This window comes from Carassius gibelio, chromosome A3 (assembly GCF_023724105.1).
Source record: "Carassius gibelio isolate Cgi1373 ecotype wild population from Czech Republic chromosome A3, carGib1.2-hapl.c, whole genome shotgun sequence".
NCBI classification, from domain to species: domain Eukaryota; kingdom Metazoa; phylum Chordata; class Actinopteri; order Cypriniformes; family Cyprinidae; genus Carassius; species Carassius gibelio.
Genome location: NC_068373.1, coordinates 19,556,508 through 19,575,081, shown reverse-complemented (window position 1 = coordinate 19,575,081; position 18,574 = coordinate 19,556,508). Strand labels below are relative to the sequence as shown.

The window sequence follows — 18,574 nt, the reverse complement described above, 5'->3', positions numbered from 1 at the left end:
GGAACGAGCGCTGTGTGAACAAAAGCCAGATCTAATTCCGTATCGAAGTGATGACGCGCGTTATCACGCGACTCTTTTATCGACTGTTTTGAAGGAAGATCAACATTCGCAAAGAAAACATATGTGCAAACTGTAATGAAGCAGAGATCAGTTAGTTCCTCACTTTCCGCGCTGACGCAGAGATCGTTTGCTTGCTTCAGTTAAAGTATAATGTGCCAAGCGTTGTCGACGCATACATTACACGTCACGCGCTGATGTCACGTGTCGTTACGGGATCTTCAAGGGTTGTGTGTGAAAGCACGCACATATACCGGGTCATCACTGGCAGTGTGAAAGTGCCAAATATAGCGACCAGGGAACAATTACTGGAACACTTTACCCCTGTATTTGCCGGAATGGCAGTGTGAAAGGGGCTTTAGCCGCCCGCAGCTGGAATCAGCTTCCAGAAGAGATCAGATGTGCTAAAACACTAGTCACATTTAAATCTAGACTCAAAACCCATCTGTTTAGCTGTGCATTTATTGAATGAGCACTGTGCGATGCCCAAACTGATTGCACCGTATTTTACGTATTCACTGTGTTTTATGTAAAATAATTGTTTTAAATTCATTTTAAATAAGTAAATTTTTAAATAATTTCCAAAGTTTTAAAAATGCTTGTTTTTATTTTTGTATTATTTTTCTTCATGACTATTTAACTTTATTTTATTAAGCACTTTGAATTACTATTGTGTATGAAATGTGCTATATAAACAAACTTTCCTTATAATTTATTAAATCATCATAAAATGAAAACTTTGAAAAACCTTATATTTTCTTAATGCAGGTTTCAAAAATGTAATAAAAATGTTATGATTCGATCTTCCAGTGAAGCAACAGACGTCTGTCTGATGTATGCTAGACATCTCCAATCATTTAGCTCCACCAGTCCACCCCTACAAAAAAGTGTAACTCCCAAAATCCAATCATCAGCCAATGCATCAACTTACTGCTTTACATTTTTTCATTTTAATACTCCAATACACTCGGATGCCACATTATGAAAGAAAAGGTCTGTTGCTATTCCACTTTCACCACAACTTCCCAAATGTTTTAAATGTTATGGTATATCATGCATGAGTGTGCATAAACAGACTTACAATGTAAATGTAAATAGTTTTTTGTTTTCATTATGATCTTGTCTTTTGTTATCATCTTTTCCCAATTCTTGCCATGTTAATGACTTAATGTATTTTGTGCCAGTTCCATTTTACTCTGTGTGCTCTTCTTGAATGTAAGGATGCATACGAAGAAGCCCTTACATGTCTGAGTGGTTTTGCATATAGATCCTTGCTTTTGTTTTGCAAGGTGAATAGATATGCTTTTATTCTCTCTTAGGTGAGAATATAGCATGTCTAGTAGGTTCATTTTCACTGATTCCATGATTATGATCATGTTTCATAATTGTGGAACAAAACACTTCTGATTTCATAAGAGGTGGTCAGGTTGCCTATAATATGCATTGTAAAGCCCATATTAGAAGCATTGAAATTGACACCTGTTTTGTCTCTATATTCTGCTTTATTCAGAAGAATTTTCTCAACATACTGTACATTCTGCAAAAAGAGGAAATCTGTTCATCTACAGATTTGTATTAAAATGACCTAATTATCAAAGTATTGGACTTGCAGAGCATTTGGCACATTACTATTTTTTGATAGTGTCTCTATGTAGATTTTGGCTGTGAGAGCTATTGTTCTTTCATGCATTTTATTGACCTACCATGTATATTTGATCATCTGTAATGTGTAACTTCATTAAGCTGATTGTGTTGTGCAGCTCATGCATTAGCAGCTTTGGCCAGTACATTTTATTTTCAGGAGCAGTGTTGAAGAGCACTATAGTATTGACTCTTACTCTTTTACGTGGCAGTACACACAGGGTTGGTTTAAGGTTTCAGGGACTGTGGGGAAACCACTATAGCTGTGATTGAAAAGGGTCACGATCACCAGAGTCGTATTGTGTGGCCCCATCTAAGCAGTTTGCTTGGTTAGCTTGCTTGTCTTTTTCCACGAGCCATGACAGGTAATGGCTTTGTTGAGTGTGTCCTGTGAAGCTGGTATTACTTTTGGCTCTTGGAGTGTCTTTTCAAATTGGAAATAGATCATGGTAATTCAGGAAGAGCAGTGGCTGGAAATATATATACATGATATGTGTATGGATGAGTTTCAACTGGAGAGTACGGGATCCAGCTCCAATGTGGCATGGTCCTGCCATGAAACTTTAACATTGTAAAAAATTAAAAGTTGCACATCCAAAATTGAAACCGTATTTAATGAGTTCTCGAGAAATGTCCTAGCGCAGGCACTGACAGGATCTGATGTGTGCAGTATTTGCACTACTTGCATTGTGTTTTCGCACTTGAAAAGTTGTTAGTTGTAGTTTCTGCCTGTACTCTTGATTCTTTTTGTATCATGTGATATGCTTGCTGTAAAATAATTTCTTGGTATCAATGTATTAAAGGTTAGCTATTGTGACATTGCAGTTGTTCCTACCATTCTGATAAATGTCACTCTGCTGCCAAAAATGATCTATTAGGTTGTATGATTTATGTGATCATTGTTACCTTATTAACTTTATGATTCATGTCACATGTCACTGCATGTCTTCGTAGATGAGCGTTACATGTCATTGTCACTTTGTCTATTTTGGAGGAGTATAGTCTAGGTATAGGTTGCTTAGTCATGCAGTTGGATAATTATTATTTTTTCTCTCTTAACGTTTTTTTTTTTGGGATATTTTGGGATACTATTACTTGATAAAGTCATAAGCATTTCATTCGAATGTGTGTAAATGTTGCAGCTCATATTCAATTACACTGCAGCCTGTGCAATTTGATAATTGCCCCATATTGTGATTATCAATTGTATTTAAATTTGTTTTCATCTGTTTTATTATACAACATAGTACAATTCATGTGAGTCAGTTTACCCAGATGATATTTGTTGCTTTAGTGTAGACCACCTGTATCTGCATTTCCCGTGGAAAAGGGGCATATGACAGTTTATTACAGAGTAAGAATGGTCCACAGTCTAGAGGCCTGAAGAGCAGTACTGGGTTCAGGTAGCACATTAGTTTCTGGCCTCTGAGTAAGGGAGGGAGGCAAGTTCACTGTGTGTGTGTGTGTGTGTGTTTAATTTTTTATACCAACTCGTTCATCCTGCCTTTCATGTCACATCCCTCAGGCATAACATTCACACAGCCTAGTTCTTGGGAATGCCACAGTGTAGTTTCATTGGGTGTCTGTTACAGCAGATGACTGTGTATGATTTTCAGCATCCTCTGCTCAGGATGTGGAGTTGAGGCAGATGGTGGGCCGGAAAAGAGGTGGTATAGCAGTGCGCGTAGATAATTGTGCCCACTCCCTCATGCTGGAAAACTGCCTGTGTGAGTCAACCTTAGATATGTAGAATTTTTTATCAAAGTGGGCCTGCAAATTTCATTATTTATTTTTTGGTTATATTTAATTGTGTCCCAATGACTCATAATGCACTGGAAGCTAAAGCGTATTTGGACACTGCAAAGCCTCTCTAGCTGAGTGGATTTAATGTTCTCATGCTCATGTATGCGTATATTATACGTCACAGGTACATGAGCAGATATTTATTAAAGCTCCTTGCTTTAGATATATCAGGTCATTTGGTTGTTGCTTCATCCACTATCAATCTTTCGCTTTTCTCTTTGGTTATGTATTGTGTAATTGACTTCTATCTCCCTTCTTTTCTGGTTTTTCAGGCACAGACATCTCAGTGGGGGAAGAAGTAGCCATCAAGCTAGAATGTGTGAAAACAAAGCACCCACAGCTGCACATCGAGAGCAAGATCTACAAGATGATGCAAGGAGGCGGTACGTGTTTCCACGCTCCTCGTGGTCTCCATCCGGCTTCTCCATTAATACAGAACTATGAGTCACACATACACACCTCACACTGCTGCCACATGCATAAGAGCATGTACACTTGATCTTTTGTAGAAACTTCAAACTAAATATGTTAATATTAACAGTTAGGTTTTGTTATTTACCTTATTTTTTTTTTTTTTTTTTTTTTTTTATGTAAACAGAATTTTACTTTGTATTGAAAGGCCGTTTGATGGAGTACATTTTTAATCATATTATGAAATGGTAGAAGCAGAGCTCAACATTAGAGAAATCTTTTGGTGAATAAGTATAAATTTTGTTTAAAAAAAAATACAATCTTACTCACCCCAAATTTTTGAATCTTCATAAAGGAAATTTATGAAATTTATAATTTTTTGCTGGGGCCAGTGCAAATTTTTTAAACGCAAACTACTAGATATTATTCTTGCTGATACCTGGTTAGTAATATTAGCCTGTAAAAGCCTCTATGAATGATGACCATTTTATGTTGGCTTAGTGTAGTTCTTTTGTTTAGTAAGCGCGTTCTCTGAAGGTAAGGCGTGGTCCACAGGATCTCTGTTTCTTAGATGATGTTACAGAATACTGTAGCAACAGTGGGCGGCAAACCAATCGTGACCAGTTCCCCCTCGCGTCATCAGTCAGTGAGTCAACACATCCTTCTCCAATGAGAGTGGCATTATCAGATCTCAAACTCTACTCACAGCGTTCTGTCAGCACCATGAATTGTCTTCTAATTGGCCTTGCATGGATGTTAAGGAAGCAGGCAATTTGTGTCTTCAGCATTGTTTGCATCATATTGTCCTGTAAAATCAGGTTTTTGTTGAAATTTTGGTTCTGTTGTAATGTATGGTGATGGTTTATGAATATACATGAGGTGCCTGAAGGATGCGTCGCCCCACTGGCCCCAGCTGCTTTTTTTCTAGATAGATGTATGATAGTCCTGTCGGAGGTATTTCATGTGGCCAGCAGCGAAAGTGTCTTCTAAGGCGTTCGCTTTCAAACATGCTCTTTAGTCTATCTGCTCGCTCCCAGCATGACTGAGCATGCATGACGTTTGCTCTGATGCGGCCAAACTTTGCTTTGGTATCCATGCCATGACAGACTGACATTCTGAGTGAGCCTCCCTCTCAGCACTTGTGTTCTCTATGATCACATGGACCCTGGGCCAGATGGTGCATGCGGAGAGGACTGGGTTTGGGGGGGGGAGGGGCCGGTCCTGTACATTAGAGGTTTACACACGAGGGGATTTTCAAACCTCTCCCATCCAACTCCCACAAAAAAAGAAAATAAATCATGTGCCGTCCCAATCCCACAAAAAAAAAAAAATAGGGGAATATCCAGTCCCGTCCCAAACCCAGAAGAATGACTCCCATTCCTGTGTTGTTGTTTTTTTACCCTGAATCTGTCAGTTACAGTAAAAATAGAGTAAAGATCACAACATGCCCACTTTAGTTTAATAAATCCCAAATGTAAGTTTTTGTTTTTATTGAACTGATAGACAGCTCAAAAAATGCAGTGTAAATTGCACACATTAAACTTCACGTAAATCATCCATGCTAACACACACACTAAATATATTTATCATACATGGAGTTTCACATGACTGAGACAGCAGAAAGCGCATCCTGTTTGCTTTATTTTACAGAACTGCATTGTTATTCTAGGTGCACGCAAATAAACATCAAATCTTTACGTGTTCGAAAGATTTATTACTTTTATCTCCATGACCAAAAATCATGGAGTATTTTAAGAGTGAGCGCACCGGCGCTACCATCTGCCCTACTGTGATTGCACTGCTGTTCAGCTTCCAAACAGACACTTGAACAGAGCACATTTCTGTAGGTTAACATTAGATTGTGCAGTCATGTAAAGTTGTTACTACATACATCTTTCAGATGAAAAGCCATATTTGAGGTTGATGAATGATAGGTGTTCTGTATTACCACACAGACCAGCCGTTAACAATCTGTCTGTCATGGACTGTGTACGTCATTCACTTAACCAGCCACACCAAAGCAAACAGGAGGAGAGAATAAAGAGACAGGGCAACTAGAATTGAGTTCAAAATTATAATACACAGTTTATGGTTTATTTATATAAAAGGTATATTTGTGTATAAAGTTTGGTAAAGTGTTACAATTTCTGGTTCGCCCACTCCTGTTGAAATATTTTCCTGTCCCGTCACTATCACATGATTAATTGTGATTTTGTTTCCAATCCCACGGGATTCCCAAAAAAAGTACTCTACTGTACATTCCATCTCCTAACTGCGTGTCTTGCACCACTTGCAGCCTTATTTAGCACAGCATGAACAAGCATGCACACTGATGACTTTACATAAAGAAAGGTGAGGGTATATACATTCATTTTGGAGGTATAAAGTAAACCTTTAATATATTTTTTTTTATGTTATTTCTGCATGTTTTACCATATATGGAGAAGCACAAGGCTTGGGATTCTTCTATTTTAATTTTCTATTAGTATAGACTGTCAGAGCTGTCCTGATTTGAGAATGGAAAGGCGTGCTGGACGGCTCAGGCCAGGAGATATATTTAACCTCCTGAGTTTGCACGGGAATAGCTGACCTGGAGGATGTTTTCTGGAAAGTGCTGAACAGCAAAAGCTGGTTGCAGTTGAAGGCAGTGACCAGGCTCAGGGTGCACACAACCGTAGACATGATGACAGAAGCTGCCGAGAGATCTCTAACCTGCCAGAACGCTTCCTCTCCTCAGTAATCCTGGAAAAAAACCATAAGACCTTAGTTTTGCCTAGAATTTGTGTCTAGGAGAGTGGCATTAAAAAAAAGTAAACAAAAAATGTCATTTATACTGTTAAATATTGTATTTGAATATTCTTGACTTTTTTTATTTCAAGGTTTCCACAGACATTCCATAGACACAATTATAACGGTGTACTAAGCAATGGTTTTTGGCTTTCTGTTCTTTAAGCACTCTCCCTCGAGGAATTTTAAAGGAAGCATATGTTTCAAGATCATTTGGCTATTAGATAAGCTCTCTTCTCGGCTCATTCGGTACAGCTGCGCTTACCTGCGGTCGTGAAAGCAGTGATGGACAGCTGGTTTCCTCAGTTGACTGCTGTTTGTACTTCATGTGATTTCTCATTGTGGTGGTGATATTGTGATAACTCAGTTTTATTGAGCCATTTGATCAAAGTATTTCCAAACTTGGCAGAGCAGACAATATTCTACTATCAATGTTGTTAACACGATCTAAAGTGCCACCCAGTGCATTAAGTTATAACTGATTTTTAGTTTGCATACTTAGGATTTATTATGGATTCCCTGCATTTACGGCCAGCAAAAAAGCCACGATTAGTTCATCGCAGGTGGCCTGTCTATAAAACATGGCCAGCACTTGTATTCAAACACACAAAGACCGAACACAAAGACCAATCAGGGTAGCACACCACACACTAAAAAAATGCAATCAACATTAACAGAAAAATGTAAACACCCTAATATACATTACTCAAAAATAAGGAGAACCAAAACTTTTATAATAACTTCTGACTAATAACGTTTACCTGCAGAAACCATAAAGTATTGATTAACAGATTTTACTGTAGCTTTTTACAGCATTTATTTTTAAGTTACTTTAAACATTTTACATTTGTAACATGCATTTTTACAGTTACTTATGTAAATTACCCAAATTGATAAGGGTTCATTCTAACCTCATGCACTGATCATTTGAATTTGATGTCACTTCTGAAAATTATCTGGTAGCTATAATTGAATCACATGAAAGAGGCTTCTTTGCTTAACTGGAGGATTATGTGTATTCAACGTCAGTTGTATCAGTACAAATTCAAATTATATTATAATATTGTGACAGTTGCCTTTTTGGTTCACGTGTGGCTGAATGGTGAGAGTGGGCAGGAAAGTGATCTAATTGGGTTATCAACTGTCTTTCCCTGACAGCCTATATCTTTTCGCGTATCATTTCAAGGTCATTCTAGAGATGCTTTATGGCTGATGAATTAGAAGCCTTTCAGAGGGCGACCAACCAGGGCTGCTGGTTTACTTAAGCTGAAGCTCTGCTTGGGTTTTATTACATTACTGTCCTACTGAAAAAAAAAAACGGCTCCCAACCCCCCACCTATTATGTTGTAGGTCACCTTCAGTTTCTGTCTGTCAGACCTTCAAAGATACAAATGCGTTTTCACAAAACTTTCCCCTCTAATCAGTATTTTTAACTTTCAGTATCCTTTTGGTTGGCAAACATTTCTTTCAGAAACTGCATTCCCTTCTAGAAAAAAAAAATCTTCTCTACTAATGGTAATTGTTTCTTTTACAGTGGGTATCCCCACAATCAAATGGTGTGGAGCAGAGGGAGATTACAATGTGATGGTAATGGAGCTGCTGGGACCCAGTTTGGAAGATCTCTTCAACTTCTGTTCTCGCAAGTTCAGTCTAAAGACTGTTCTCCTGCTGGCTGACCAGATGGTAAGGCTTGTAGACATGATCCCTGTAACCTTTGTCCACTCCACCCTACCCTTCTCTTGTTATAGGACATCCAAAACGGGATAATAACTCCAGGAAGTGGTGTTCTGGGGACATGACCAGCTTTACTGTCATCCTTTCAGCTGTTTTACTTACTCAGCCATTGTTCTTTTTCACTTTGTTTGACTGGGTATTAAGTGCCAAGATGTGCATGTGAAAGGACTGCTTGTTCAGCAGTTGACATACCCTGGTTGCTTTATTTGAATTGGTGTGTTAGGATTGCATGGAGTGTCTCTGTCAAACGACAGGCTGAACCTGTCCTCTGTTCTGTCCTCAGATCAGCCGCATTGAATACATACACTCCAAGAACTTCATCCACAGAGATGTCAAGCCTGACAACTTCCTTATGGGCCTGGGGAAGAAGGGCAACCTTGTTTACATCATTGACTTTGGCCTGGCCAAGAAGTACAGAGATGCTCGCACCCACCAGCACATCCCTTATCGCGAGAACAAAAACTTGACTGGCACTGCTCGCTACGCTTCCATCAACACCCACTTGGGAATAGGTACCCTGACTTATAATAATAATAATAATAATAATAATAATAATATTAATAATATTACAATAATAAAACCTCCTGTATTTTCAGACCTGACCTGTCATCACCCTTACATTTATGTTTAAGCTACTACACCTGTTATAGTCTGGACACCGTAATGGCATGCAGTGTTTATCGTCTGTGTTTTCTTTCACAGAGCAATCCAGACGAGATGACTTGGAGTCTCTTGGCTATGTGCTCATGTACTTCAACCTGGGCTCACTGCCATGGCAGGGTCTGAAGGCTGCCACAAAGAGACAGAAGTATGAGCGAATCAGCGAGAAGAAAATGTCCACTCCTATTGAAGTCCTGTGTAAAGGATACCCATGTAAGCTTCTGTTTATACATAGAAGTTTTTTTTTTAAGGAGCCAATAGGCTTAAACTACATTATAATCACACGGACGGTCATGCTTACTAGTTGGAGGCCGACATTGGACAGTTTAATCATAATAAAGGTTTTATTTTTTTACTTTCTATTCATCAAAGAATCCTGAAAGCATAATAGTGATTTCTGAAGGATCATGCGACACTGAAGACTGGAGTAATGATGCTGAAAATTCAGCTTTGTAATAATATTTAAATATTAGTTTTATTTTTTTATGTTTTTGACCAAATAAATGCAGTCTTAGTGAGCATAAAACTTATTTTAAAGCCATGAAAAAAATCTTATCAACTCTAAACTTTTGAACAGTTGTGTAGAAGACTTCAAATATGACCAAACTGACTGAAAGCCTCAAAACATACATTGAATTTAATTTGCCTTTTGTTTGTTTCAGCGGAGTTTGCCACATACCTCAACTTTTGCCGCTCCCTTCGCTTTGACGACAAGCCAGACTATTCTTACCTGAGACAGCTCTTCAGGAACCTTTTCCACAGACAAGGCTTTTCATACGACTACGTGTTTGACTGGAATATGCTCAAATTTGTGAGTGTCATATGAGGTGTCTTTGCATGCATGCTGTTTCTTACATTTTTGTTGCTTTTTAAGGTGGTCTTTTGAAGGCTTAAAGGATTAGTTGACTTCCAGAATAAAAATGTCCTGATAATTTACTCGCCCCTATGTCATCCAAGATGTTCATGTCATTCTTTCTTCAGTCGAAAAGAAATTAAGTTTTTTTTAGGAAAACATTCCAGGATTTTTCTCAAAAACCTTAATTTCATTTCAACCAAAGAAAGAAAGACATGAACATCTTGGATGAAATGGGGGGTAAAATTCTTTATTCTGGAAATGAACTTATCTTTTAATTCTTCAATTATAATGTGGTGTTCTTTTCAGGGTGCAAACAGAGCAGCAGAAGATCCGGAGAGAGAGCGGAGGGATCGAGAGGAAAGATTGCGACATGGACGAAATCCTGCGGCCCGTGGCATGATGCCTTCCAGCTCAGGTAGACCCAGAGGAACACAAGAAGTAGCACCTCCCGCACCCCTCACGCCAACCTCACACACAGGTAAGACGTCCACTGCTGCCTGTTAGTGCTCGTTTTTAACTCAAGTAAAATCAGACAACACGTTTATGTTGCAAACATCTGAAGATTTTTTTTTGTTTTTACATAAGGATTATTTATATTTGCAAGATACACAAGGGTTTTCTTTTCAGTGCTTCGGATCAAGGCTGATTTGTATTCATCAGCTATTTTTTTTTTTTCTGCCATCTGTTGACGTCTTAGCTGACAGGAAGTGGTTAAATGGTTGCAAACTACTATGCTCAGCAGGATGCTTGCTAGACATGACTTAAATTTACTAGCATTTGCTAGTTTTAAGTGTGTTTTCACACACATTTCTACAAAAAAAGACACTTAAACCGTGACCCTGTACTGTTCTTGTTAGCAGCCTAGAAGAGTATGGCCTCAAGGAGTTGAGCACAAAGACTCATAAACCCATCATGTGTCACCTCTACCGGAGTCATAGTAAACTTCAGTTTCTTTAATTCAAATAACGTTTGTTCTCTCTAGAGCTCAAAGTTAAATGTAGTGTTTGCAGTTCGGTGTAATTACTTGGTGGTTCAGACGTTGGAAAACAGAAGGATTTTTGTTTAGGTGGACATGGCCCAATTTGTGGTGTCAGTGTCCGGTTTTTCCATTTTCCATGCTTTAGATGACACGTGTCTTCCTTCCTTCCTTTCTTTCTTTTTGCCAGGAATGGAGCGAGAGAGGAAGGTCAGTATGAGATTGCACCGCGGAGCCCCTGTCAACATTTCCTCCTCTGATCTGACTGGCCGACAGGACACCTCACGCATGTCCACATCCCAGGTACTAAATTCATAAGATGAAATACATTTTTGCTCATTGGTGCCTGTGTTTTTGGCAGCATTGACTGTCTCAGCCCCAGCTCCACTGCTCCTATATGACCCTTTTTTATTTCCAGTCCACAAAATGGATTACTTTGGTTAGAAAACCTTTATAAACAAACTCCTCCACAATTGCTTTCCAGCAGAGAGACAAAGGAAAAAATGATCGAGAGTGACAGCCATGAAAGAGTGCTCAGATGGAGCTTGTGTCTGCTGTGGCCTGGCATGATATGGAGCCGCTGTCATGGTTTACAGGGCTGTTAGCATGCCATTATAAAAGCACTCTGCTCTGAGAGGTGTTCTTGGCCTATACATGCTGCATAGCTTATCTATAAATTGGTGTTCAGCGGTGAAATGTGCTGTATGTGAGCAGATGTAGAAGACGAACAATAAAAGTAAATAACCTAGGCTGCATTTCTCAAAAACATTGTAAAAAATGCAACTCAGGTCATTTTACTTTGGTTAATAACTTAGTGGGATTTGAAGAATAAAAAACTAAGAAAGGTTTCTTCATTCCATTTGTACTCGATTTTATTATCATAGTTTTTTTGGGCTCAAGAATAAGGATTTAATTTTTTTTCTTAATCGTTTATTATTATTATTATTATATATTTATTTTTTTAATAAATACTTAATTATTTCTGAGTTTTTGTTTTCAGTTATACATGTAACATTTTTAATGACAAAAAGTATAAAACAAACTAAGTATTTTTGCTATAAATGCAGCACAAAACAATGTTTTTTAGACCGATTTAAATAGCTCCTTTAAGATTAGCACTAATCACTCTGTTTATATCGCTTGTCAGCCAGCTAAGTCACATTGCATTGCTGATATTTACATTAGTTGAATTTGCAAGCGACATTGTTGATCACAGAACTCAACATCATTTATCCAAGGATCCTTGAAACGCTAGCTAGGGCTGTGAAAAAAATCAAATGCGATTTTCATGCACATCTCCTCAGTAAAGGCGCTCCTGTAATTAGAAGTATTATATCCAGCACGTGCGTTCAGATCAGGGTTGCCAGGTTTTCACAACAAATCCTGGCCAGTTGCTTCTCAAAACGAGACCAAAACTTCTAATTAAAGGAGCGTCTTTACTGATGAGATGTGCATGAAAATCGCATTCAATTTTTTGCACAGCCCTAACGCTAGCATTGGTCCTTCCTTATTGTTGGACTCTGTATTGTGTAAACACTATCACATATTTTGGATCTTATTTGTGTAGAGTTCTTTTCAGAACATGTCACATTCTTGAAATGCTGCCTAGAGTCATAATTCTTTCTAGAGAGTCTGGTGATTTGAAGATTTGCTGTTAATGCTTCTGTTCAGTTCTGCATTTTTTGAGGTGTTTAGAATATTGTAGTATTTTTTTTTTATCACAATTGAATGTTTCCCCCTCCACCCACCCACCCACCCACTTCAGAATAGCATTCCATATGATCACCACAGCAAGTAGATGTTCGCCATGTTCTGGTATGAGAGACAGCATTGGGTGAGTGACAGTTGGGTGTATTTTTTTTTTGCTTTGACTACCTCCACTTTCCTCTAAGTAATAGGTGTCCCCAGTCCCACGTCACTGCTGTACAGCACATCATGTATACAGAATGAAGACTTCACCACTTCATTCCCAACTGTAATTCAGATGAAGCTGTCAGATGTTTAGGAAAGGCTCTTGAAGTGTTTAATTGAAAAGCAATATGGTGTTATTCAAACAGAGCGCCACAGTTGGGCTCCAGATGTAAAATAAAACATAAATTTTCTCCATAGAGGAAACAGAAATCTGCCATTAGCTTTTAGATTCTCTTGTGAATACCAAAAGAATGATATGCAAACATTGTTGGCGCTCAATTTCAAATTATGTTCCGAACACACAGAAGTGCAGTGATCAAACAGCACTGCATTTGTTTGGTACACATGCATGCTCAACCAGAAGACCCATATCGGAAAGTTTTTGGTAAGAATAATTTTTTTATGTCGGTGGAGAAAATCAATGGGAAAATAGTTATGGAAACCACCAGTATTCATAGTCTGGGATACTTGCATACTTTATTCCACTTCATCCTGGTTAGCAGTTTATGACCTCCCACCCCACTCTAAAGACTCCGATGGTATTTTTAATCTTTGCAGAGAAAGTCATTCATAACACCACATGATGTGGCTTTTGTTTATTTTTTTACCATCTGTCACAAACGTCATAAATCAGCCTGCTCAGGATCACCATGTACTCATAGATGTATTTAGAGAACCTAATAGTTGACAAGTTTAATCTAGTGTTGGAGAGCCAATTCAAAATCAGTTGCTGAAGCAGAAAGGAAGCACAAATGCCTTGCAGCAGAGCATTCATGATTGTGTTCTGTGCAGCGCCCTCTGCTTGTGAGTGTATCTACACTCTACTGTGATGTATCCATAACCTCTAGTTGCCTGGGTGTGGATGTCTCTCTCTGTTTTACTCTTTTTAACCCCCAGTGCTTGGTTTTGGTTTCCTCTGGCATGCAGTGTGACCACCCAGACTGTGCTCCTGTGCCCACTTAATCACTGCAGCTTTACACTTACAAGCCGTTTTGCTTTCAGTTGTTTGTGTAAAACTGCTGCTTATGACCTCAGTTTACAGAAAACCAGTGTTAACTTCTTTATTGTTTCTGCCCTGAATGAATAGTTTACTGGTAGTCTCAGTTGGGCTGAACGGCTCACCTCTACAGCTCTTTTGTTCCCTCTGTAACGTCAGATGGATTCACCCCCACCCTTTCGAGCAGCCGTCACGTGATTGGCCCTAGAGTCCTCGTGGGCCCCCTGCACTGCCCTGCCTTTGACGGAGGATCATGAAAAATTGACCCCCACCTAGCAATTAATCACCTCATCTGAAGGTGCAAAACACAATTAGCTGTCGCCATCCATTGTTTTTCTCCCCTTTGTGTTTGGTTTTATAAACCTTGTTCCCAACTCCCCTTCTATTTGCCCTCTGCTGTGGCAGGCCATGGGGGAGCTCAGAGGACAGCCCTAGGACCACCTAAAATATTTAGCACTCAAACAATGCTGGCACAAACTGTTACCGCCCTGTAAGAACTAGTGATGCACCAAAAATATTCAGCCAAAAAAGTAATTTTCAGGGTTTTTTTTTTTAATCATTTGACTGAATTGTTTAATTTGAATTGTTCAATCAGTGTTTCAACTGTTAAAAGACATCAGTAGAACAGCTTTTAATAATGTAGTAATGTAAAAAATGTCCCAATCTCACATTAACCTCCTTAACCAGCAATTACATTTTCATAGCTCATTAGTTAGCTAGAAAAAAAAAATATATAACGTGATATAAAAATTGCCCAATGTGCTATTTAAATGTTTACCTGTAACTCAGTTTTAAGAACTCAATAGTATTATTTATTAAACTTGATTGATCAATTGATTATTAAATAAACATTATTTGAGGTTTTGGGCTAAATTGAAACTCTAATTTCGATACCAGTGTTTCGGTGTAAAAAAAAAAAAAAATTCATTTTGGTGCATTATTAGTAAGAACTGTATATTTTTGGAGAAGTTGACCTAGGCTGATAACAACCTCTTATCTTAAGGGCACAAAGCTAAAATCCATGATGACGCTTATGGCATGACATCATGAATTTGAAAATGGTGATTCTAAGAACTGAATTGACTGTTTACACCTGGTATTAAGATCTGTCTTGGTTGATCCAGAAAACGTGTATATATAAATGCACTTTTGTTTCACTCGGAAATCGTACAGAACCAGCTATGTTTTTAGACCGGTGAATAGGCGGTCGTTTGAGTTTGCAATAACGATGGATTAGTGTTTAAATATGTGATGTGGTCACATTTTCGACCACCTGGTAATGTTTTGTGTGATCGGATCACAAAATGGATTGGATCTTTCCTTATTTACACCTGTTTTAAGTGCAATCTACTTGTGACAGGATCACCCGAGACTGCCGATCTTTATACCAGATATAAAAGAGTTTTCTTTGAACATTCCCATGACAGTCAAACTGAGATGACTCATGGGAATAGGGGAAACAACGGCTATGTTCACACAGCAGAATAATACGGTTGTCAGTCCCGTTTGGAGTGTTGAATATGATTCATTAATCACACTTCATTTAAAAAGAAAGTGACGTTAATGTACTGTAACCAATCTTAAATATGAGCAATCATGAATATATAGTGAAATGAGCATAATCACAAAATATTTAACAGTATTACTTTTTTTTTTTTTTTTATAATTGCAGTCTTGAGACAACTTTTATAAACATTTTTTAAAAAATCGTCCCCACCCCAATCCTTTCAACAGTGATTCAATATGATTCAATTTCAGTAAGTGTTTATTTATTATCACTATTTGTTGCTGTGGTTACAGTCATTATGAAATGAGTTAGTGAAGTAATTTGGTGACGTCCATAGACATCATCTAATCTGCTCCCATCTTTTTGAAGTCACACCTACAGTTGTCACTCCAAAATACTGACTGCTTGAACGTAGCCAAACTGAAATTACTGTTAAGGCTCACTCACACTGCACTTACAGACATTGACAAACAGCAACAGACACATTCATTGGGATTTGTCTGATCATGTGTTCCTCCTGGCACTGGACAGTGCTTGTGTTTGCCAATGGAACATGTTGATACAGCGTTTGTCGGGTCTATGAGTGTCTCATAAGAGACATACTGGTCAGCTGTCACCGTTGGTCTGTCTCTATCAGTGCAGTGTGAATTGCATTTGACAAAAACTCAGGAAACAACTGAGGTTCTCTCAGCAACAGTTTGCATTAATATCATGTGGCATTCAGAAACTGATGTGTCTGTTTCTCCTCCCCGCTCCAGGCTCTTTCTCGCGTCACCCCAAGTGGCCTGCAGTCTGCCGTACCTCGATGAGACCCTCCACACGCCTCCAGAGCAGACCAACCATGGCCCTGCTCTGCACTAGGACTTCTCCAGCAGCCTCTAACCATGTGAAATCAACCTCAGCAAATCAAATTGAAACAAGAGACTTCATTTTCAACTTCCTCTCAAAGCATCTAAACACCTGAGAGTTATGCAGATTCGAGAGATGGACATATTTTCGTTTTCTTTTCTTTTTTTTTTTTCCTGACACACACACACCAAAAAAAACACAAAAATGTCCTTACCTACACTACTCCAAGACACCTGGGCACATCAGTTGTGCTTGTTAACATAACTTTTTGCCAGACAATCGCTGGCGAGTTGGGAGGGACGGGTGGGTGACTGATTTTAGCCCTGTGACACACTCCAGAAAGAGAGGGCTGTCCAGGGGCTAAGCCATGTACAACGGCTCTGATTGTGTGAATCTCCCTCTCCTGTTGCAAAAAATTTACTTTTACACAGCTTGGAATGCAGCTGTACTGAGAGCCATTGACATTCTGCCTACCATAATCTTTTCTTTTTGTTTATGTTCAACAGAGATTAAATTGATTTCACACTGGCTGCAGTTATTTCTCTTTTTGATAGTTTAACAGCATTAAGCTTAACGAAATGTGCAGAATTCGAACGTTTGAAAGCCTGTTTGTTCACGTGGCAGGATGAAGGCTCTGTCCTTTTAATGTCGTTTTGTAGTTTATTATGTGGAAGGCCGGGCGGAGAAATATAAAGCAAAAGTTTGAGTAGTCAAACCCACAATGCCACATTCACACCTTTTTAGATCATTTTTAGTTTCGTCGCACCCATCAACCTGGCCCTCTTTATCAACTCGTGTTTTTTTGCTCATTGATTTTATTGCATTCCCTTATGCTTTTCTTTTATTTCTTGAAAGCTGTGAATTGCCTGTATTGTAGAGTTGTTGATGTTATTAGTGTTGCTTTCTGTTTCTTTTTACCCCCTTAACAAGTCTTAGTGCTTTTACAGGAATGCAGGCACACATGGTTGAGTCAAGACTGTTGGACAATGTCACTGAAAGACATTTATATCAGTTTAAGAAGTCTAATAATGAGAAAAGGGCTTCGTTTTTCTGACCTGAGGGTATAAACATAAAAAACTTGGGGCATATGTTGAGACAAGTTGGGCACATTTTCTTTTAACATTTGAGTTTGGATTTGGAAATGGATGTCCTGAGCCCAGCTCGTCTCATTGAGAATACACCAGCCATCATTTAAGCCATGCCTGATTTATTTTTCTTTTTCTTTTGACTGATACTTTTAACAATTGAGATGCAAGTTTTTGTTTTTCTTCAACTTTATTTACTGAGTATTACCAGTGCTTTTAGTACTACTTTTCCCTTGTTTCAGAAGTGTGGTTCCTTGACTTACTGGTGCTATAAGTCACAGGACGTGGAAGGCGAGCTGCCTGTCCGTATCATTCAGCATAGTAGAGTAGGCTCTTTCTGTAGTCGTGGGGCGGGGTAGTGGTGAAACTCTTCAATTCTGTTGTCATGTATATAGGATGTTTCTAGTGATGGCAAGTACCATTTTTCATAGCCACTGTCTGTCTGTCTGTCTGTGTGTGTGTGTGTGTGTGTGTGTGTATTGTGAGTATGGGGAAAAGGCTAGTGCTTAGAGAGGTGCGAGGGATTTGTTCCATTCTAGATTTGATAAGTTAGTAATTCTTTCTCTCCACTGGTGGTCTCACAGAAACAGCCGCTCCAGTACTGGTGTTGTTTAAATGTAGGCACAAGTACACTTTGTGGGGGATCGAGCTATTATGGATTTCTCTATTTCATTTTCTGGTTCATTCTACACACGACTGCTTGGCCAGTCCTTCTGCATCACACTGTGCTGTATCAGGTGGAATTATGGAAATCTTCTTTCCCTGGAAGATTTTTTTTCCCTCATTTGTATTGCCACTGTATTTGTGTATTTTAAAACGTGTAAATAAATTAATAAGTACTTGTAAGTTGTGTTTTTCCCCACCCATTTTCCTTTCTCCACATAAAAGATGTTTCTTGAAAATATAGTAACACGAAACAAACTCATAAGACTTTTGTTGTTATGAGGCTGTATAAAGATGACACCCGCTGTATAAAGGTCCTAAATCATGTAATTTTTTTAGAAAGCACAACTTCAGATCTATTTTATGAAGTTTGTCCTCTGGATTTTAGTTTTTTCTTTTCTTGAAGACGTTTCGTCGGCTGAGCAGTCCGTTGAACACACTGTACTTCTAGCACTCGCATTCTCGTTATTTTCATTCGAGGCAAAAATTAAGTATATCGCTTCACTACCAGAAACACAAATCAATATGAAACATGACTGATTAAAAGACCGTTCCACTTAAAATTTGGCGCTTCAAAATTGTCGTCATAAGACTATTTTGTAAAAATAATCGATGAGAACCGAGTTGGGCGAAGTCT

At 38.6% G+C, this 18,574-nt stretch overlaps 1 protein-coding gene across 1 annotated transcript in view; it reads left to right on the top strand.

Moving 5' to 3' along the window:
* Positions 1 to 18,120, top strand: part of LOC127951118 (casein kinase I) — a 28,675-nt gene extending 10,555 nt beyond the window's left edge. Inside the window, exons 2-9 of the mRNA XM_052548788.1 lie at positions 3,774 to 3,884; positions 8,234 to 8,382; positions 8,717 to 8,945; positions 9,136 to 9,306; positions 9,756 to 9,904; positions 10,256 to 10,427; positions 11,116 to 11,228; positions 16,099 to 18,120. Coding sequence (XP_052404748.1) covers positions 3,774 to 3,884; positions 8,234 to 8,382; positions 8,717 to 8,945; positions 9,136 to 9,306; positions 9,756 to 9,904; positions 10,256 to 10,427; positions 11,116 to 11,228; positions 16,099 to 16,149 — 1,145 coding nt within the window. The 3' untranslated portion in view covers positions 16,150 to 18,120. The remainder of the gene's footprint in view (positions 1 to 3,773; positions 3,885 to 8,233; positions 8,383 to 8,716; positions 8,946 to 9,135; positions 9,307 to 9,755; positions 9,905 to 10,255; positions 10,428 to 11,115; positions 11,229 to 16,098) is intronic.
* The last annotated feature ends 454 nt before the right edge of the window (positions 18,121 to 18,574 follow it).